General features: G+C 59.2%; 2 protein-coding genes across 3 annotated transcripts; one reads left to right on the plus strand and one right to left on the minus strand.

Moving 5' to 3' along the window:
* The first annotated feature begins 555 nt into the window (after window positions 1-555).
* LOC126038987 (alpha-2-macroglobulin-like protein 1) lies at window positions 556-13,108 on the plus strand. Its single transcript, XM_049801509.1, has 36 exons — window positions 556-785; window positions 1,204-1,393; window positions 1,798-1,960; window positions 2,261-2,313; window positions 2,975-2,995; window positions 3,141-3,294; window positions 3,442-3,526; window positions 3,625-3,754; window positions 3,836-3,950; window positions 4,676-4,785; window positions 4,940-5,104; window positions 5,271-5,498; window positions 5,823-5,880; window positions 5,967-6,112; window positions 6,351-6,500; window positions 6,712-6,915; window positions 7,168-7,264; window positions 7,510-7,687; window positions 7,848-8,073; window positions 8,150-8,276; window positions 8,566-8,687; window positions 8,867-8,918; window positions 9,189-9,263; window positions 9,436-9,612; window positions 9,803-9,884; window positions 10,019-10,175; window positions 10,315-10,389; window positions 10,562-10,718; window positions 10,842-11,059; window positions 11,160-11,375; window positions 11,449-11,573; window positions 11,670-11,760; window positions 11,937-12,005; window positions 12,109-12,214; window positions 12,389-12,430; window positions 12,872-13,108. The coding sequence occupies exons 1-36, from the start codon at window positions 637-639 to the stop codon at window positions 12,901-12,903; spliced, it is 4,545 nt and encodes a 1,514-aa protein (XP_049657466.1). The 5' UTR covers window positions 556-636; the 3' UTR covers window positions 12,904-13,108.
* Window positions 13,109-13,931: 823 nt separating this feature from the next.
* On the minus strand, window positions 13,932-21,165 carry FTSJ3 (FtsJ RNA 2'-O-methyltransferase 3). 2 transcript variants are annotated; one of them, XM_049801511.1, is made up of 22 exons: window positions 20,905-21,165; window positions 20,515-20,641; window positions 20,308-20,413; window positions 20,060-20,106; window positions 19,789-19,868; window positions 19,490-19,589; window positions 19,127-19,321; window positions 18,931-19,046; window positions 18,275-18,379; window positions 17,929-18,029; window positions 17,775-17,855; window positions 17,530-17,685; window positions 17,045-17,180; window positions 16,725-16,930; window positions 16,485-16,605; window positions 16,294-16,387; window positions 15,890-16,037; window positions 15,709-15,785; window positions 15,453-15,555; window positions 15,137-15,320; window positions 14,941-15,035; window positions 13,932-14,634 (listed from the first exon to the last, which is right to left on the minus strand). In XM_049801511.1, the coding sequence occupies exons 2-22, from the start codon at window positions 20,579-20,581 to the stop codon at window positions 14,445-14,447; spliced, it is 2,508 nt and encodes an 835-aa protein (XP_049657468.1). In that variant the 5' UTR covers window positions 20,582-20,641; window positions 20,905-21,165; the 3' UTR covers window positions 13,932-14,444. The 2 variants fall into 2 exon arrangements, with proteins under 2 accessions (XP_049657468.1, XP_049657467.1); XM_049801510.1 differs by having other exon boundaries at window positions 20,887-21,165.
* Window positions 21,166-21,259: the final 94 nt, after the last annotated feature.

Genomic DNA, 21,259 nt, shown 5'->3' on the forward strand with positions numbered 1-21,259 from the left:
ATTGCAAAACCCTAGAGCAGGGGATGCACTCAGGACAGCGTTTGGCTGTCGTGGAGCTGCCTCAATTTTCCTAAATTCCCACTAGGACAGAAAGAGGCACCTCAGCCCGTGCCCTGGCTGGTGTCCAGCTCCCAGGCGTGGTGCACAGAGGAATGAGAGCAGGTGGAGCTGGCATGACAGCCCAACACTGTCCTGCTCCTGTCCCCTTAACTGATTTGATGAAATTGGAGGAAACTGGGCAAAAAGACAGCCTGAGACCTTCAATCAGCCCAAATAGCTACTGTCTGGCTAAATTTGCAATACCTGGAAACAAGCATTTTTGAGAAATTGCCACTAATGCAGGCTGTTCTCATTATGTCCTCCCTACTTTTGTTTGGGGAACTCATTCCTGCCATCATTTCCCAGCAAACCAGTGTGTAGGTGGGTCCTGCCCCCTGGTTTTGAACCTCTATAGGCTATGGGAACTTTTCCTAAAATTGCAAAAATCCATCAGAGCCTTGAACCCAGGAAGCTGTGGGCAGATGGTAAACATTGCCTTAGCTATATCTGCAGGTCTATGCTGGATCCCTCTGCCAACCCTTGTTTGCTCGCTGGGTGGAAAGCAAAGATCTCATTTTAGAGCCTGCAGCAGAGCAGATGCAGGTCTACAGCAACCCAACACCTGGAGAAGGAGGCTGTGGCCGTCCCCGACATCCACTTGCAGCTGGAGCCATGAAGTCTCCAGCTGCTCTGCCCCTCCTGCTGCTCCTCATCCCGTACCTCACAGCTGGGGCGTCTGCAGCACCGTAAGCCCTCTCTGCATCTGTCTGTCTGTCCGTGCCTGGTGGGAGGGCATTTAGTCTTGGCTCCTTGGCAGCGCGTAGCGGGAGCTAATCTTTCCCATGCATGTGACTTTTTGGCAAGGGTGGAAGTGCTCGGGCTGGTGCGTTGTCCCTGCCCGTGAGCATCGAGGACTTGGCACCCAGGGGCTGCTGGGGATGGTGGCTCCGGAATGGTTTATTGTGGGTGCTGCCTCCCTTGCAGCCGATGTATGAACAGAGCCTTTGCTTTGCTGAGCTGAGAAGTCAAGGGGAGCCCAGAAGCAGAGCCCTGCACCCCAGCACAGGTTTCTGTGCACTCAGAAGCTCTTCAAGACCTCCATGGGATCTGTACTGGGATGTGCCTCATCCCCGTGCCTCTCACATCAGCACTTCTCCTTGCCAGGAGTTATGTGGTCACGTCCCCAGCTGTCATCTACCACCCCCACACAGCGATGCTGTGGGTCCATCTCAGTGGCCTTCAGAAGCCCGTCCAGGTGACCGTCCAGCTGCAGAGTGCAGACAGGACCCATGACATCATACTGCTGGAAAGGAAGGTCCAGGAGCCTCATCTGTACCTGAACATCACCTTCCCCGTAAGTGTCACCCCACACACAGCTGTAAGTGTGAAGGGGGATGCCCTGGACACCCTGCTGTTTCCAGGCAGAGCAGTTTCCACCAGCTCCCCTGAGTGTGGGGCTGTGGTCTGACCTGGAGCTGCGAGCAGGCGTGACTTCCCCATCTTTTGCCAGGGTCTCATCCTCGCCACAGGCAAAACGATTCTAGGCTCAGCCCAGTTATTCAGTGGCTGAAATAATCCCCTGGTAACAGACCTGTGGACTAGGGCAGGGTGTTGGGGGGACATTTCTTCCCAGCCACCGGCTTGGGGGGAAGGTGTCCCTGTGGGTGAGGAGTGCTCTGGGTCACTTGGAGTGAGCAGAGCATCCTGGCCATGGCATATACCTTGTCCTCACTCAGTGGCTGGTATTTCCCCTGGCAGGCTCCAGCCCCCACCAAAGGGAAGGAGGAAATCGTAGATCTGCACGTCTCAATCCAGGGAGATTCTCTGGCTGTCTCCAAGAAGAAGAAGGTGATGCTGAGAGCCCTGGAGCCTGGGATCTTCATACAGACAGACAAAGCTGTCTACAAGCCTGGACAGCAAGGTGAGGGGGGCAGGCTGGACCATCCTGCTCTGGGCTGAAGGACCTGGTGGGAGGGGAGTGCAGGAGGCTCAGCCTTGCTCCTACAATGCATGGAAATAGGAGGGTTCCTCCTGGGATGCACTGGGATTCCCAGCACTGGCCCAGGGCAATGCCAGGACACCCTGGCAGCGCTGGAGGCTGTGCTGTTTGGGGGGCAGTGCCCCACTGCAGGGCTCAGGGTGGATTTCCATCCACCTTCCCCACGAGGAAACCCCTCCCTGCAGATGCACCCATTCCTGCATCTTCATTTGCTCTTTCTAGTGAAGTTTCGAGTTGTCTCTTTGGATAAAGACTTCACTCCCAGCAATAAGAAGGTGAGAACAGGGCTGCAGAAGGGGGGAGGCAACAGGGCTTCTCTGCACTGACTTCCTTGGCAAGCCGTGAGAGATGTGGGAGTCAGCCAGCACCTTTCCCCTTGGGAATCTTGCCCCAGCCAGCTCTGCCTGGGTGGGTGCGCTCCCCAGGGGTGGGGATGTCCTGTGTTGTTCACGCAGGCTTCAGGAGGCTAAGGAAAGAGAAAGCAGAATTGCACGTGTGATGTGGGAATGCACCCACTTAAACTTTTGGGTTTGGATGTAGTGATGGTGAGTGGGAAGCAGGGAAAGTGCTATTGATATCCATCAAGTCATCAGATGCCAGGATTGCAGGCAAGTTCAGTCTCTGGCACCCCTGAGCAATCATCTGGGTCTCTGGAAGTGCAGGAGGTTCCCAGATAAAAAGGTTGCTGGCTTCTTGCGAGGTTACTAGGATATGTCACCTCTCCACAGCATGCTGGCAGTGCCCTCGGTTCATCCCAGCTAGAGCTGCCCACAGGCTCAAAATCAATCCCAAAGCAAATGAAAGGGTTGAAAGTTCACAGCATCCCTCAAATAATCCTCACTACTCCATCCACGGCTCCATAGATGTCCCCACCCTGATGAGACCCCAAGGAAGGTTTCGACTTTCTCCTCTAACCATCTTCTCTTCACCTTGCAGCTGCCCCTTGTGCTCCTGAAGGTCAGTCTGATGGAGGGAGGCTCCTGGGTGGTGTGGGCTTGGGAAGGCACCATGGCTGGGAGAGAAGCATAACGCAGCCATGGGCTGTTTTATTGCGGGGTGCTGGGGTTCCCGGGGTGCTGATGCCGCATGTCCCCGTGTGCAGGATCCCAGTGGGAACCGCATCGCGCAGTGGCGGGATGTGAGCCCGCGGCAGGGCATCGTGGATTTGTCCCTCCCGCTGGCTGCAGAGCCGGCCCTGGGCACGTACATCATCGAGGTGGAGGGGAAGAGCCATTCCTTCAGCGTGGAGGAATATGGTACGTGGGGACCGGGAGATGCACGGGGGTGGGAGCCTCACCTCGGCATGTCCCTGTGGGCAGCATGTCTTCACCCCCCTGGCCCCCCAGGCACCGTTGTCCTTGTCCTGGGAGCGACAACCCTCTGTCCCTTTGCTTCTCCGTCAGTGCTACCCAAGTTTGAGGTGACCATTGATCTCCCTGCCGTGGTGCTGGAAAAGGACAAGAAGTTCCAGGTGGCGATTTGTGGACGGTAAGCCTGAAACAGGCTGTGCTGGGAAGAGGGAGGGATGGGGGGGTCTGACATGATGTGGTCCGTCAGTCACACCCTCACCATCCTCCAACCAACAGGTACACCTACGGGAAGCCCGTCCAGGGGAAGGTCCAGGCCAGCTTGTGCCAGTCCTTCAGGTACATCGGGATCCTGTACACACTTAATGGTGCCCTCCAGAGAGAGAACTGCATCGAGGTTAGCGGGCAGGTGAGTACAGCTGGGGAGTGGGGGCCACTGGACAGCCCCTTCCCGGGACTGCTGCTAACGGGGTTGAATCTCTCCTGCCAGACTGAGAAGAATGGCTGCTTTTCAACAGAGGTTTTGTTGACTGCCTTCAACCTTACCAGCTCCACGCATGAGAAGCAACTCCAAGTCCAGGCATTGCTGGTGGAGGACGGGACAGGTAGGGACAGTGGTGTTCTCCTCCTTGGGAATGGGCTTTGCTGCTGGTGCATGGTTTTGCATTCATCCCTGCGTGCACCCAAATGCATGTGGCACAGGGGTATTGGTCTTCTCTAGGGAAGCCCAAAAGCTACGCTGTGATTTAGAGGTGCACGTGTGCAGGGACTGGGTCCAGGTGGGGACGTCAGCCAGGTTAGCCGGGCAATACTTCTAATTCTGTCCAGAGAAATGGCTGGGAGGCAAAAATGCCTTTCCAAGGTCCAACAACTCTCCTGATGCTATGGCTAGCAGTGAGTCGAGTCCTTGTGACGCAAAGCAGTGGTTTCACCCAGTCCGATGGCGTGGCTTCGTTCTTCAAGATAATCCACCTCACCCACCACCTCAGTCCCACCAGAAATGACTGCCAGTGGCTTGGCTTCAGGAAAAGAAGACCAGGGGTTGTCCCAGGTGCACCGGCACTGAGGTGGCCCTGCATCATGGTGCTTTGGTGAAGCACCTTTTGTGAAGTCTCTGCAGCCAGCTGCGCCTTGGCTTTAGGTCTAAAACATGCCGTAGATGTTTTGCTCCTCTTGTAGAAGGTGCAAGCTGTGCTTGAGGCTGCTGGCTGCAGAGGGAAAGCCTAAAATGTCCAGGGGCCTTTTCTGCACTGTGACGGGGGAGCTGGCAGCAGCTAACCTGTGTCCTGTGTCCTCGCAAGACACTCAACTCCCCACTCCCTCTCCACAGGGCTGGAGATGAAAAATACCAAGAGCTGCAAGATTTTACCTGAAATCCTCACCGTCACCTTTGAAAACACTGATGATTTCTACAAGCCTGGCATCCCCTACACTGGGACGGTAATGAGGGTGTCTCTGCACCCTGCAGGGCTCCCCGGCACCCTGCTGCACCCAGTCCTGCTCCCTCTGCCACCCAGCCCCACTCTCCCACCGCTGCCCTCTGCCCCACGGCTGCAGCCCAGCCTGGGGCATCTCCCTGTCCCTCCCGGTACAGATACTGCTGAAGGGAGCCAGTGGCGCCGTGCTGCCGCAGAAGCAGCTCTTGCTCGTCGTTAGCCAGCAAGGAAAAGATAAGAGACAGACCTTCCTGACAGATAGATCTGGGAGAGCCTCCTTTGAGCTGGAGACCTCTGGTTGGAGTGGCACCGTCCACCTGCGTGTAAGGGACCCATCTCCCTCCCCTCAGGGGTCCCTGTGCTGCTTTCTCCAGTGGTACAGGGCTGGGCACCTCTCCAAGCCTGCATCAGCGATGCCTGCTCCTGGGACCAGCACCTTGGGGGCTGCTGAACAACTTCACCTCCCTGACTTCTACCTCCATTGCTCAGGGTCAAGTCAAGGAGACAGCTCACACCCAGAACGTCGGCTCGACACCCATCTACCAAAATGCTTACTTGTACCTCGTCCCCTTCTCTTCGGCGAGCAGGAGCTTCCTGCGGATCCGGCGGTTGGAAAGCGAGCTGCCCTGCGGCCAGCCCCAGCAGCTCTGGGTGGACTATCTCTTCAGCAAGGAAGCCTTGGGGACTAAGCTGGAGAGCCTGGATGTGGTCTTCCTGGTAAGTCCCAGCCCAGGGAGGTTGGGCAGTGGGCATTAGGGCGGTTGTGTGCGAAGGTCCACATCTACACACGCATTCATGGTTGTGTCCCTGAGGACAAGACAATGAGCAATCTGTCCTGCCTAGACCAAGACACCTCTGCCTGTTAGTAGAGGTGTTTGCTAGTACTGTTGGACCTGCATGCCAATGGGAGACATTGTGGGGGCTGGAGGCTGGACGAGGTCAAAAACCATCCCTACGCTCTTGCTCGAGTCCATCCTCCGTCAGGGCATTTTGGTTCCACACAAAGCATCAGTTTACTTGTTCCCATCTCCTCCTCTGCAGGTCCTGGCCAAGGGGACCATTGCCACCGTCCTCAGGAAAGAGGTGCCTGCAGAGGCTGGTAGGTCCCGAGGCATGGACGAGCTGTGCAGGGCTCTGCTCTCCTTGCCTGGTCTTCATCATCTCCCCTCCTTTCCCACGGCACAGGGCTGAGAGGCTCCTTCTCCCTGGAGCTGCCCATCGGCCCCAAGCTGGCACCCAAAGCCAAGGTGCTGGGCTACGCGGTGCTGCCCAACAGCGAGATGGTGGCTGACAGCACCGAGCTCAAGGTGGCCAAGTGCTTCCTCAAGAAGGTGAGAGAGGGCTGCTGGAGTTGGCGAATGACTCCATGGCTTGTCCATAGCTGCATGCCCTGAGGTCCATCCTGCTCCAGATGTATCACAGTGTCTCTTTAACCCATGCCCTGATCCCCAAACACTTAAGCCTGATTTTATCCTTGTCTAGAAGAGACCTCCATGTCCGTGGCTTGGTCCTGTTCCTCCACTGGAGGTGGCTCCCCCTCCTGCCCCTGACGCCCCTGTCTCTCCCCAGGTGAAGATGGCTTTTTCGGAAGACAGGGCTCTGCCTGGCTCGGCGCTGCAGCTGGAGCTGGAGGCTGCCCCAGGGTCCCTGTGTGCTGTCCGTGCCGTGGACCGCAGCGTGCTGCTCTTGAAGCCTGAGGCTGAGCTCAACACGGAGGCGGTGAGTGGCGGCACTGCCCAGGGTCCCTTCTGCAGCCCCAGGGACCAGCCAGGGATGGGGGTGGGAAGAGATGACATTGGCTTGGACCTCCCTCATGGGGACTCAGTGCCATGGTGGCTCCTGGGCAGTCCTACTCCCGGCCAGGGGGTAGGTGCCTGGCTGGTTTTGTACCTAGCACACGTTTTTGTACTTAGCACACATTTACTCCCAGGTCTACAAAGTACTCCCTGAATTCAACTACCCTCGAAGCATTCAGGACCCATCACCCTGTTCAGCATTTTCCTGGGACTATCCCCCCAGCTTTGACATTCCCATCCTCCCAGTTTTGCGGAGGCAGCGAGACTTCTTTCACTCAAGGAGGCATGTCTTACCTTTCCTGAGGACTTCCCGGAGGGACACCTACCAGTTATTTCAGGTAAAGGCCCTGCCTGCCTGTGCCTTCTAGTTACTCTTTGTCCAGGAGCTGGCTGTGCTTTGCTCAGGGTGCTGGGAAAGCACAGCGATGTCCCACGAAAGCCACACTCGTGGCAAAGGTCTTTCCCGCAGACCCCAGGCTCCAGTCCTCCTCTACTTGTTGCCTTCTGCAGCCCTGTAACTATTTACTGCTGGGATGGAGACAGTCCTCCTGCTGCGTTTCGGAGATGGACAACCTCTTTTCTTTTCACAGAACGCAGCACTGAAGCTTTTCACCAATGCCAAGACCAGCGATGTTTGCGAAAAGAGGTTCGGCTTGCCCGGGGTGCTGGGTTCCCAAGGTCCCAGAGGTCAGCACAGCCCTCAGCTTGCTCGCTCCACTGAGCCCTGTCGGGAGAAAAGAGTAAAGAACTGGTGCCCAGTCCTGGCTCCCATGTCCTCAGAGGGACTTGGAGCCATCCTGAAAATACACTCGGCACCAAAAGGGATTGAAGAGGATTGAAAAGGATTTTGACAATCTTCATGCTGCCTGCAGGCAAGGTCCAGCTGAGATGCAGAGACCTATGGAACCCAATTTTTGCTCTGCCTTTTCCAGGTGGCTATAGATCCTACATGACCTCTTTGAGGGAAGAAACTGATGTCCCAGAAGTAATGTACAGTGCTGTCCCAGAAGTAATGGACCGTGGTATCCCAGTCGCCGCTGTCCAGGAAGAGCCACCAGCACCCCGGACGTATTTCCCAGAGACATGGCTGTGGGACCTGGTCCCTGTGGGGTGAGTGAGGATGCTCCCCATGGGGCTGGTCCTCTGCCCACCTCCCCTCCTGCATAGTTGGGGCTTCTTCTTCCACAGGGACAGAGCCAGCTCAGCTGGGGATGACACCAGCTGTGGTTGAACGTGGTGCTACGGCCTCACCATGTTCTCCATCCTTCAGGGAGAGGGGCTCCACGGAGATGACGGTGACAGTGCCCGATGCCATCACTGAGTGGAAAGCCGGGATGTTCTGCACGTCCCCGTTGGGCTTGGGGCTGGCCCCCACCATCAGCCTCACGGCCTTCAAGCCCTTCTTCGTGGAGCTGGCGCTGCCCTACGCTGTGGTCCGCCACGAAGCCTTCACCCTCGTGGCCACCGTCTTCAACTACCTGCGGCAGTGCCTGCGGGTGAGTGGGGCCGGGGAGGGGGCCCTGGGCCAGGGGTCTGGTGGGGGCTGACGGAGCCGTGGCCGTGGTCCGGCAGGTTCAGGTGACGCTGGCGGATTCAGCGGAGCTGGAGGTGTCTGCGAGCACAGACGAGGTGTACGGTGGTTGTATCTGTGCGGACGAAGCGAGGACTTTCCGGTGGGGCGTGCGAGCCACCAGCCTGGGTACGGAGCACCGGGGCCACGGCGGGATCCCCCTGCCCTGCTGCTTGGGGACCCCCTCGGAGGATGGGGTGGGCAGGGAGGACAGGAGCAAATGCAGTGCCACCTGGGAAGCTCTCCTCTGCTCCACTTTCACCTTCCCCATTGCCTCCCAGCACTGCTCCTCAACCTGGTGACCCCCATCCCGACCTAGCCAGCCCCACACGAAGTCCCAGGGCTGACGCAAGCCCATGGGGCTGCGGTGCAGACTGGGGGGCTCTGATGGGACTGAGTGCCCCACTTGCATCCTCAGGGGAGGTGAACATCACCGTCAGCACCGAGGCCCTCAGCTCCAAGGAGCTCTGTGGCAACGAGATGCCCGTGGTGCCGGCCCAGGGGAGCGTGGACACCGTGATAAAGCCCTTGCTGGTGCAGGTCAGATGGGTTATGGAGAAGGAAAGTGGGATGGGTCTGAGCAGCCTTTGGGGCACAGTGGGAGGACTGGGAGTGGGACAGCACCCAGATCCGAGCCCGGGCTGCAGGCGTGACCCTGGGGGACAGGGGGACGTGGCTGATCCCTTCTCCTGACCAACTCTGATACTGCTTCCCCACAGCCTGGGGGGATCCTGGTGGAGAAGGCACACAACTCCCTGCTCTGCCAGGAAGGTAGGACTGGCTGGGGGTGTCCGGCAGTGCCACGGGGATGTGGGGCAGGGATGCTTGGCCACTGGTCATGAGGGCCACCAGGCCAGAGGAGCCAAGGATCAGGGTCCCTAGGGGCTCCCGGCTGAGATGCTGCAACCCAGCCTTGAGCCCATGGAGGGCTGGAGCAGGAAGGGGGTGGGCGAGGGTGCCGTGGGGCCAGGCTGGGAGGACCTGGGCATCCCCACTGTTGTTGCCGGGCATTCCCTCTGTTGTTGCCCTCCATCCCCACAGCTGCTGAAGAAATCTCCCTGGAGGTTCCTGCAAACATCTTGGAGGGCTCCCAGCGAGCCCACGTCACTGTGATGGGTAAGGGACAGGCAGGGGCCCAGGGACCACCTGGGGCAGGAAGGGTGCAGAGCTCCAGGGCCCAAGCTCAGCAGGAGGTTGGACCACCTGGAGCTGGGACAAAGAAGATATGGGGTGCTGGTGGCAGGGTGGCACAGTCAATGACGGTGCTCCCCATGTCCCCCTGGGACAGGCGACATCATGGGCAACGCTCTGCAGAACCTGGACCACCTCCTGGCCATGCCCTACGGCTGTGGGGAGCAGAACATGGTTCGCTTCGCCCCCAACATCTACATCCAGCAGTACCTGGAGAAGAGCGGGCAGCTGCACCCCGACATCCGTGCCAAGGCACAGGGCTTCCTGCAGAGCGGTGAGCGTCCCCGGTCCTCTCCTCTCCCCGTCCCACCCTGCCTTGCTGCTGAGGGACACCACGGCCCCATATCCCCCCTCCCCATTTTCTACCTGCACCCCGGGGTGGGTCTGGGCTGCAGGCTGCCTCTAGAATCCCCTGGGGATGTAAACACCACTGTGTAAAGACTCGCCCCATCTCCTCCCCACAGGGTACCAGCGAGAGCTGCTCTTCAAACACGATGATGGCTCTTACAGCGCCTTCGGGAAGAGCGATCCCACGGGCAATACCTGGTGAGGGACCCTGTGGGGCTCAGGCAGGCTGTGCAGCAGCATCTTTCCAGGGACTGGCAGTCCCAAGGCTCCTCCAGCCACCAAGCATACCCCAGCCCCATCTCCAAGCCCTCCAATGTCTCTCTGGCTCATAGGTTGACAGCATTTGTCCTCAAGTCCTTCGGGCAAGCCAGAGCCTACGTGGCCATTGAGGAACGGCACATCCAGGATGCGCTGCACTGGCTGCAGAAGCAGCAGCAGCAGACAGGTTGCTTCCGCAGTGTGGGAAAGCTCTTCAACAACGCCCTGCAGGTGGGTCGGTGGGCTGGGGTGGGACATGGGGACTTGGGTTGGCCCCAGCAAGTCCCTGGTGGGTGGTCTAGGCAGTGAGGCAGTCCCCGTGCCAGTGGCATGGAACGGCTGGACCCGTCTCCCGCTGTCCCCTTTGCAGGGAGGCATCTCGGACGAACTCTCGCTGTCGGCTTATGTCACGGCTGCGATGCTGGAGCTGGGGCTCTCCCCAACGGTGAGGATGACCCCATCTGGTGGGGTGGGGACGGGTGCTGGGGCAGGGAGTCCAGCTGTTCTGGGCCACCTCCTATCCCGAACTGGGCACAACTGCTCTCACTGGGCAGAACTGAGGACTCTGAGCAATGCCCACACCCATGGGCTGGCTCCTGACTCTGCTCCCATGCCAGGACCCGAAGGTGAGCTCAGCCCTGCAGTGCCTGAAGGCTTCGGCCACGGACAACCCCTACACACTGGCGCTGCTCGCCTACGTCTTCGGGCTGGCGGGGCACAGGGAGCAGCAGCAAGTCCAGCTGCAGAGGCTGGCCCGGCACAACGTCAGCACAGGTACCACCCGACATGGGCAGTGGCACCTCTGGACAGTCTCACCCTCTTGCCTAGGTCACCCCATCCCAGCACTCCTGGGACCCCTGGAGCCGGGGACTGAGCTCCCACCCCCTTCTCTCCCAGGGGGGGAGCTCTACTGGCAGATGAAGGGGAAGGCTCGGGTCCCCTCGCAGCCCCCCTGGGCTGTCGCCGCACCGTCGGAGGTGGAGATGACCGCCTACGTCCTCCTGGCCTACCTCTCCCAGCCCCAAGTGTCCTCTGCCGACCTGGTGACTGCTTTCCAAATTGTCCGCTGGCTCAGCAAACAGCAAAACCCCTACGGGGGCTTCGCCTCCACGCAGGTACCGGCACCAGGGTCCAGGGGGCTGCTCTACAGCATCCCCTCCCTGTATCTGCAGTGAGGGAGGGGTGACTCTGGCTCGATGCTTTCTCCATGCCCAGGACACGGTGGTGGCCCTGCAAGCCCTGGCCAAGTACGCCGCCCTGACATACAGCAGCAATGGGGACTTCACTGTGACGGTGACGTCCCCGACAGGCACCACGCAGGACTTTGTGCTGCACAACAGCAACCGGCTGGTGCTGCAGCGGGCAGATCTGCAGCAGCTGCCGGGGACCTACGGAGTGCGAGCCCGCGGGCAGGGCTGTGCCCTGGTGCAGGTGGGTACGGCCGGGGGTCCCTGTCCCTGTGCAGTGCCCGCTTGGTGGCTCTAACCCTCCTGCATCGCCCCAGGTGACCCTGCGCTATAACGTGCCACCCCCTCCAAGTGCGGGGACGTTTGACCTCCGCGTGGAGACAGAGCCTGGGGAGTGCACGGTGGATGCCCGTGCCCAATTCCGCCTCGTCCTCCGGGCACGGTAGGGCTTGGGGCTGTCCCCAGGGTTTGGGGGGGCTGGGAGCAGCCAAGGAGGGAGGGCAGACCCCAAACCCCCCCCGGGGCTCTGTCCTTGCAGGTACACAGGGGAGCGTCCCACCACCAACACGGTTGTCATCGAGGCCAAGCTGCCATCTGGCTACATCCCAGACAAGAGCTCCATGGTGGAGGTGAGAAGCCCCTGCTACCCCCAGGACCCCCTCTGTCCCACTGGGGCACCCACCATGCCACTGAGTCCCTGCCCCTCGGGGGCAGCGGGACATGGAGGGGCACCCACTCGGGGTGCTGGCCCTGGCTGGGCCACCCACCGAGCAGCTCTTGCCCATCTTGAGCCGTGTCCCTCCAGCTGAAGAGGCAGAAGCTGGTGAAGAAGGTGGAGGTGCAGCTCGACCAGGTGACGATTTACCTGGACCAGGTGAGACAGGGCATGGGGACAGGAGCGGGACCCCACGTGCTGGGGCATGGGTCTGCTTCTCCATTGTGGATGGTTGCACCTCACCCTTGGGCCGTCTCCACAGCTGACAAAGGAGAAGGAAGAGACCTTTGCCTTCACCACCACGCAGGACTTCCCGGTGAGCAACCTCCAGCCAGCCACCGTGACGCTGTATGACTACTATGAGACAGGTGAGCCCCACCAGAGATGTGGCCCCACAGTGCCTGGCCCCACTGCCACCCCCTGCAACCCCAAAGGCTCAGAGGGGGGATCTGGCTGAGCTTTTGGTTCACATTGATGAGCTTTGGCTCGTTAAGGGGAGCAGCTCACCCTGAGCCTATTGGTCACCATCCTTCCCGTTGCAGGTGACCGCACAGATGCTGCCTACAGTGCACCTTGCAGTTCAGGTAGGGGCCAAATCTGACGGGGCAGAGGGGTGACCCCACCATTGGGACCCTGATGGGGACCCACCACCCCCAAAGGGCCAACCTGGGCTGTGCTGAGCCCCTGGACCCAGGGGAAGGAGGAGCCCAGCCAGGAGCCTGGAGTCCTGGATTGATCTATGGGGACTTGCTGGCCAGAACTTGAGGAGCTGGAGGTCAGGGAGGACCTAGGTGTCCAGGTTGTGGGGTGCAGAGGGGAACTGTGCCTCTTTGAGGGGGCTCAGACCACCATCAGCCCTGGCCTTCCTCCTGTGCACCTTATGGAGCTCCCCATCCATGGGTTTGGGGTCACACAGGGGATGAGACATTGAGCTCCCAAGGATGGAGCTCAGCTGGAGGGACAGAGGCGGCCAGGGGGGGCAGAGGGGCTCTCCTCTCACAGCACACCTGTATTTGATTTTGAAGAGGCTGATGGTCAGGAACAGGAAAACTTCTAGCACAGCCTGAAGCCTGGCAGCTGGTCCCCTCTGCTCACCCCAACTCCCTCAGCCACCGAGGACCAGGATGGCCGACAGTCTCTGCTCCCAGCCTGGCCCCAGCCCCTGCCCTCCACAGGGGTGGAATGTGGCCCAGCGATACTCGCAGGACTGCCAGCGCACAGCTCGCTCTGGACTCAGCCACCTCTCCCGGTAGCACCCCACCAGCACCCACCAGAGCCACAACCAAGGGGCTGATGCAGACCCACGGGCAGAGACGTCTTGCTGTTTCTGCAAGCCCCTGCCAGAGATATTTGACTTTGGTTGAGCAGCCAAGCGGTGGCTTTACAGGGACACCCCTGTGCATCTCCCCACTAACACCCTGAAGGAGCTCTGGGGCACCAGGTCTGGCCTCTCTGCTCCCCATGGCACTTGACTGGGACCAAGACCTCCTCACTCCTGTCAGACCAGACCAATTGTCCCTTCCCCAGCAGATTCCCACAACCACTCACCCCATCTTGCTCTCCCTGGAAGTCACGCTGCTACCCCAGTCCCCTCCTTGGCACTAACATGGTGCCACTGTCACCAAGAGGGACCTGGGGACACCTCCCCAATCCCATCAAAACAGATTCAGGCGTTCATTGACGGAGAGAAGCCGCAGTTCCCCCAGCCCCTGCCCTGGGTCTAAATAAATACATTTGTTCAAGTGCATCTTTTCTCTCGGTCTTTCTTTTCCTAAACTTGTAGGGTCCCACACTCGGAAGGTGTACAGATGGAGGGGGGGTGGGGATGGGGTGGCTGCTGTGGACTGTGTTGCTTGGGGCACAGAGGGTAGATGTCAGGCCGGCTGGCTGCAGGGCAAGTCCATTGCTGTTCAGCTGCTTTGCCAGAGATAAAATGAGGTGGGCTGAGGCAGGTGGGCTCCCCGAGACATTAGCACAAAACTCACCCACCCAATAGTCCTCCCTGCCTGCCAAACGGTACATGAAGGGATACAGCAGCTCACAGCACAGGTCCCTCACCTTGCCAAGACACAGGACACATCCTGATGCAGCCTCAGAGAGGGTTTAATTCTGCCGTAACCGAGGAGTTGCTCTGGGCAGACCACTGACACCCGCCTGCTTCAGGGCTCAGCACCCACCGTCCTGCGACCTCGGTGACAAATATGGCCCAGGGAGCCATCCCCCTGAGCCACAACCTCTCTGGGGACAGCGAGGGCTGGTGTGGATGTTCACGCCTCCTCCGCAGGGCAAGAGTCTCCCAACAGAGCCAGCAACGGCGAGAGACCTGGAGATGCAGCCACGCAGCGAGCATAGGAAGGGGGTCAATGCTACAGTGCTGAGGCCAAATAAACCCTCCCTGCCCCACCAGAGGACAGGAGGCAATGTCATATCAAGGCACGGACTAACAGCAACATGTGGCTAAGTCACAGTCCTGTCCCCATGATGGGGGAGAGCGTCAGGGCGAGCCGGCTGCTCCCAAGGCCACGGTGGGAGGACAGGAGCCAGCGCTGCCCCATGCTCCAAGCCAAGTCCCTTGCCGAGGATGGAGCTGGTCCCACATCACTTATGGCGTTTTTTCTTCTGTTCTTTGCGCTTCTGAGCCCTCACGTCCTTCTTCAGGCGGCTGTCGACAACCTTGAACTGGCCCTTGACGCCAGGAGGACGGCGCACCCGGGGTCCTACGCCTTTCTTAGCCACCAAGTAGGTGACCTGCCGTTTCTCCTTGGCCAGCCCAGCCTTCTTGTAGATGCTGCAGAAGAATGGCAAAAGGTGAGACTGAGACCTCAGCACCCTGGCCCAGCTCCAGCAGTTTGGCTTTGGGACGTATCCGAAGAGCAATATTGGGTCCCACCGCTCCTCTGGGCCTCTGTGCCCCAAGATGGGGCTCACTTGCTTGCTTTGCCATCCCTCAGCCTACACCCAGATCCAGCCCAGCCTTTGCCAGCCCTGCTGGGTTACACGCAGGAGCTGTCCCCGAGCTGTGGCCGCCGGTACAAGGCATTGCAAACCAGCCCAGCACAACAAAAAGGACCTGGATCTCAGCTTCACCACTCACCGCCGCAGCTGGGCCACCTTCTCCCGCTCTGAGATATCCACCGTGCTCACCACGGCCTCTGCTTTCTTCTTCATCTGCTCCATCTTCTTCAGCATCTGTGGGGACAGCGAGGGTGAGGGACAAGGGGGATCAGAGGAGGGACAGAGCACCTGGGAGGGGAAACAGAACACCCGTTCAGGTTCATAGCCCCACTCACCCGTCGCTTCTTGCGGGCCTTGGCCTCTGCCACCTTCTTGATGGGGCGGGCGTTGATTTCACGCCAGCGCTGCCGATACGCTTCAACTGTCTGCCGGTCCACGGGTATCTGCTTGCGCCGGTGCTGCTTCTCCTCCTCTGTGAACCATTCTGGCAGCTCTCCCTCATCCTCGTTGAAGGAATACCTGAGGGGGGACTCGGGTGAGTTGTGAGCAGGACATGAGGTCCCCACAACAACACATCTGCCACCCCCATGGCCTGTCTCATGGTGGGAGACGAAACACTGCTCCTCCTTCAGCACCCACAGCTGCAAGTACCTGTTGAAGGAGTCATCAATCAGGTCCCGCTTGGCCTTTTTGGAGGTGGCGATGACGGAGCCAAGCGCCAGGCCCTCTGCATCCAGGACACGGGCTCTTTTCACTGCAGCATATGGACAGAATAAAGCTTTGCCTACCTGCAAGCAGCCCTGCCAGCCCAGATAAGCATGGTCTGCTGTCCTGCCTCCTGTCCCTAAAGAGGGACTCACATGGTATCACTGGGCACACATGGGTCCAAATGGCGCCCCCCACTCACCTGGGTTCTCAATGGGCACCACTTCAAAGCCACATGGCTCAACACGGCCCCGCTTCCTCCCCACTGGTGTTGGTGGCCTATGAAGAAGAGCATGGTCAGGGCTGGGGTCCTCACCTTCCAGCTCTCCAGGACTGTGGAGCTGGGGGAGAACATCCAGACCAGCCCCCCTCTCAGCCCTCACCTCTCCTCGTCACTGCTGCTGTCATCATCGCTGCTCTGTTCATCCTGTGCTTTACCAGTGTCAGGTCCTGTGTCTGCAGCAGGTGGGGGCTCAGCTGGAGCTTCCTCCTGGGGTACATTCTTCTTCTGCCCTTTCCTTGTTGCTTTGTCTGGGGAACAGGAACCACTGGGTAAGAAAGGGTTGAGGCAGACCCCGCTTCAGATCATTCCTCTAGAGACTCAGCTCATTAACGCTACACTGATGACAGCTCATTAACTATGTAACGATACAGGCTGGAAACAACCTCTGGAGATCTCTGGTCCTGGTCAGGCCAGCATTCCTATCATGGTTTGATCCAGTGTCCCAGACTGGCCCGTGGGGCTGTCCCTCTGTGCACCCACCCAGCGATGCAGCCCCCCACTAACCTCTCTGAGACTCGCGCTGTCTCTCAGCCAACATCTGTGACTGCCCCAGCTCCAGGCCCTCATCTGCATCGTCCTCGATGCCAGCAAAGGCGTCCTGGGGATGGGGAGCAGCCAGTCAGGGGACACAGGGCAGACCTGGGGAGCTGCTGGGGCCCAGGCTGCCCTGTCATTTCTGGCCCAGTGGGACTCACCTTTCCAAACCACAGGCTGGTCTGCCGTTCCTCCAGCACCGACTTCTCCTCCAGGGGCACCAGCAGGGGATTCTCCTCTTCTGCCCCTTCCTCCTCCTCTTCCTTCTGCTTAAATTTCACCCTGTGACAAACAGCAGCAGGATCAATGCCCCCCAGCCAGGACGGGGTGTGCCCACTGCCAGATTCCGGAGCTGCTCCAAAGGAAACCCCTGACCCAGGGTGGCCTCTTCCAGCTCTCACCTCTTTGCACCCTGCTCTCGCCTTTCTCGCTCCAGCCGGCGCTGACGGGCCTCTATCTCAACCAGCTCCTCTGGGTCCAGATCGCTGGCCAGGGACACATCGTCCTCTTCTTCATGATCTGAGATATAAATATCATCGTCCCCAGGTCCTATCTCCAAGAGGGCATCTGCTGATGCCATGTCCCCCCGGGTCACCTCATTCAGCAGCTGCAATACAAGTAAGACAAGTCAAAGTCACAAGCTACAGTCCATAAGCTGTGTGCCCACCACTGTCCTGGCCCCAGAGGCTCTGGGAGCCTGGCCTCCCCCTGCCCCACACACCGGGGTCCTGTGGATAGTCCGGAGGGAGAACATGCTGGTGTCACCATCATCAGCGATAGAGACACCAGGGAGGTCCATCTTCAGCTCCACACGCTCACGCTGCTTCCGCTGTTCCTTCAGGATTTTCTTCTTCTTTCTGGAGGAGACAAAGCAATAAGGCTACACTGCCCGCTTCCCCCCGCCCCCCCCCCCATCCCAGAGGCTCATCCACTGCCACATCGGTGGCAGATGTCCCCCAGCAGCACTGTCACCCCCCTGTGAGGCATCCCCAACCCTGAGACAAAGGGGGGCCCATGCCAGCTTGAACAGCCGCTTCACCTGCTGGGAGGAGCAATGACCCTGAGGACCCCAGATCCACAAACCCCACCTGCTGTGAACAGAGGGACAAGCTCTGATACTACTACCCTCTGTCCCCATGGCTGGAGCCTTCCTATGCTCTGCTGGCCTGGTGCTCCCTCATCTCTCTTCATGTGAGATCTTTTTACCTCTTTAACTCTGCCAGCTCCTTGGCTTTCATCTCTGCCAATGCCAGCTCTACCTCCTCTTCCTCTTTCACCACCTCATCAGCTGTGGCTCTTGGCGACATCTTCTTCTCCTTCTTCTCCTCCTCTTTGCCTTCCTCCTCTTCACCGGAGCTCAGGCTGCCAAAAGGACAGAGCTCAGACCGTCTCTCCTGACGGCAGGCCCATCCCACCGCGTTTGCGCTCTGGGACAGCCCTGTTATTCCTACTTGATATCCAGCTCCTTCGCCTGCTCTTTCAGCTTTTTGGCCAAGAAACGCCGCAACTTTGTCCTCCAGTTCAGCAGAGCTCTGTGGGGGAAGGCAGACCATTAGACACCCACCAGGCCTGGCGTAACGCCCTGTCCCAGTCCCCACCCAGTACCTGAGCTCTTTGCGTCCCAGCACACGGATGTCCTTGCAGCACTGACGCAGCTCCTCCGTGGTGGAACTGTGATTCTCCAGCTCACCGTCCCCCAGTGTGATCTGGATAGAGCAGAGAAAAATTAATCAAGCATGTATGTTAAATCCCTTTCTTTAGTAAGGATCATCAACTTATAAAACACAAGCAAAACGACTGGCTAAACTCCAGGCAGGCTCCTGCCCTGCCTCCCCTCCGCAAGAACAGGAATGGGGCCATTGCTGGGCCACCTGGCCCCTTCTTTTCATTGCTCTGTGCTCCTGGGGATGTCTCACAGGCCACCAAGGTCCCACTCACTTCAGGCACTCACCTCATTGGCCTTGGAGAGGAAGTCAACAGGGTTGGGAGCCTTGAGGAAGTCCATCAGGGTGAAGCGGTGGTAGAGAGTCATGTCGCCATCTGCATACCCTTCTGCCTACAGGAAGAAGGAACTGTAGGAGTCGTAGCAGGGCACGAAAGCAGCTTCAACCATCCTTAGAGCATGAATGATGTCACATTACTTGTGTCTTGCTGCAGTGTCCACCTAAATGTGCCCACATGACTTAGAACAAGGACAGGCTACCAGCCCCAACCCGCCAGCTCCACTGCGTCTCCCAGTACCACCTCAGACACAGACAGATGGCAGTGATACACGTTTGTGAAGCTCCATGCCCAGCTGAGGCTACCTGACGTGGCCTTTAGCATCTTGTGTTCTAAAGACACTTCACAAAGACACAAACTCAGCATCCAACTATTGTAGGAGGGTTTTAGTGATCCATCCTCAGCCTCACAACTTGTTCACCACTTCCTCATCACTACACTGCCTTCTAAGGCTGTAAACCTCCCCAAAACTGGCTCTTCCACCACTCTGCATTCCCACATCTCTTATTTTCCTGAGAGACTTTGCTTATTATAATCTCTTCGACTCCAGTCCTCAGCATCTTTAGTATGTGTTTTGCCCAGCTGCCCAGTGAAGCAAGCTCATACCTTTGGCTTCTTTTTGCTGACCAGCTCACTAACAGACTTAGTCTGAACCTCCACCTCCTTGAAGGCATATTTTGGATCAAAGAACTTGCTGTCAATTTTGTCTGGAGCCTGATAACCTGGGATGGAGGAATCAGAGCTATCAGTAGGTGAAAAACCAGCCCCATCCCAGCAGCTGCAGGTCCTCCCAGCTGCTCACCCTGGCACACCACGAAGATCTCAGCAGACTCGTTGCGAGAGGCTTGGGGCTTGGTTGCCTGGACCTTGTGGAAGAACTGCTGGAAGATCCAGAGGAGTGGCTGGTAGTCCCGGGAACGAAAAACCTTAGTGATGAACCAGCCTCCCTTGCAGAGGAATTCGCAGGCCAGTTTCAGGGCCATGAGGGTCAAGTTGGCTGGAGCAGGGAAGAACACCAGTCAGCAGTCGTCACTGTCCCCACCGCCCAGCTCCTTGTCCCACACCACACACCACTGCCACCCTGCCCTGCCGGGGTACGAGATGTGCCTGCCCTTGTACCCCCCAGACTGTGCCAGGCCACATGCCAGCCCCGGGCAGGCCTCACCTTGGGAGTAGGCATCATGCACCCAGCTGGCTCCCACATTGGGCGCTCCGTCATTCAGCACCACGTCCACCTTCCACGTCTGCAGCTCCTTGCGCAGGGCCTGAGAGATGGGGACATGTGTTTGTCTCTAACCCCTCTGCAAGAGCAAACAGGCAGCAGCCCCTGCCCCTGTCAGCTCAGCTCAGCCCCCTGCCTCTGTCCTACCCCGCAGGTGGGGTGATGCCCCCTCCCATCGCAGATGGACCTGCTGAGGCCCAGACTGGCATGTGATGCTTGGGGCAGGGGAGACAGGTTTGTACCTGGCGGCACTTTTCAGTGGTGATGTCCTCCTGCAGCGTCACCACATTGGGAATGGGCTTGATGGGGACCAAGTCCACCCCTAGCATAAGGAAGAAATATGAACACTGCAACCTCTCAAAACTGGACTCCAGCCCATCCCATGCGGCTTCCCCACCCGCCCTCTCCTCCCGCCAGGATCCCCAACCCAGGATCCCGTTTCTATGGCCACATCCAGCGACTATGGTGGATGTCCCTGCCCCCAGTCTGCTCCTGCTGGGTCCCATCACTCACCAATGATCAAGCTGGAAACTGGCATGAATTTGGAAGCCACCTGCAGCCTGGAAAGAACAGAAAAGAACGAAGCTATGTCAGGATCCTAGAAGAGCCCCCAGGTTTGAGCCGTGCTGCCAGGGGTTTGGAATCAGCTCTATCGTTGAGGACAGAGATACAACAACAGAAAACGCACAAGCAGCTCCATTACAGTGCCCCAGGGCAGCTGTTGACACTGGGCTGTGACTTGGGGCCCTGATGCCACTCACCACCCGCCAGGGGCCGCACACAGGTCCAGCAGCGCCCGGGCCTTCTGCAGGAACTGGAACTTCCTATTGAGCTGGAGAAGCTTGAAGGAGGAGCGGGAGCGAAAGCCTGTGGGAGGGAGAACCATGGGTTACGGATTACCGGGGTTACAGGTTACTGGGGCTGCAGCTCCCCCCCCCCGCCCCACAGCGAGCAGGTAGGTCCCTCACCCGTCTCCTTGGCCAGGTGGTAGAACTTGTCCCTCCGGCTCTTGCCCAATTTGCTTTTCTTGCCCATGGTGGCGGCGGGGATGCCCCCCGGCGGGGTCGGGACCTGCTGTCAGCCGCCGGCACGGACCTGAGGGAAACAGAGGAGGTGACTTCGGGGCGGAGGGGAGGGGAGAGACGGCCTGGTGTCCCCCGTGACCTCCCCAGGCGAACCCCAGCGTTCCCTCAGCGTTCCCCCGCTGCCCCAGCCTACCCCAGCCCCCGTGTCCCCCCCAAGGCCTACCCGCGCCCCGGTGCCCCCCCTCAGCCCCGACACCCCGGTCCCCCCTTTCCCCAGCCCACGCCGCAGCCGCTACCGCTGCCCCCAGCACATACAGACAGACAGACAGACACGTATTCACGATCTCGATCTCGATCCCGGTCCCGGTCCCGGTCCCGCCGCCGCGTGCCCACACCGCCTTCCCGGCGTGCGCCACGCGAGCTGACCAACTTCCGCTTCCGCTCACCCTCTCCGCCATTTTGGGAGTGGCGCGTCCCCGCTGCCGCAGCCAGGCGGGCTGCCGCGGGCGGAAGAAGGGAGAACGTTAACGAGACCCCTCGGAGGCGCGTCTGCACCCTCCCTTGCACCTCCGGTGCTTCGTGATACCGAGAAATCACCTTTGACCGTACCAAGATGGCGGCAAGGCACGGGCTCGAGGGCCCTACAATTGCGCATGCGCACCTCGCCCTACTGGCACCGTACTGCGCA

The sequence above is a fragment of the Accipiter gentilis genome, chromosome 5 (genome assembly GCF_929443795.1).
Source record: "Accipiter gentilis chromosome 5, bAccGen1.1, whole genome shotgun sequence".
In the NCBI taxonomy this organism is placed as follows: Eukaryota; Metazoa; Chordata; class Aves; order Accipitriformes; family Accipitridae; genus Astur; species Astur gentilis.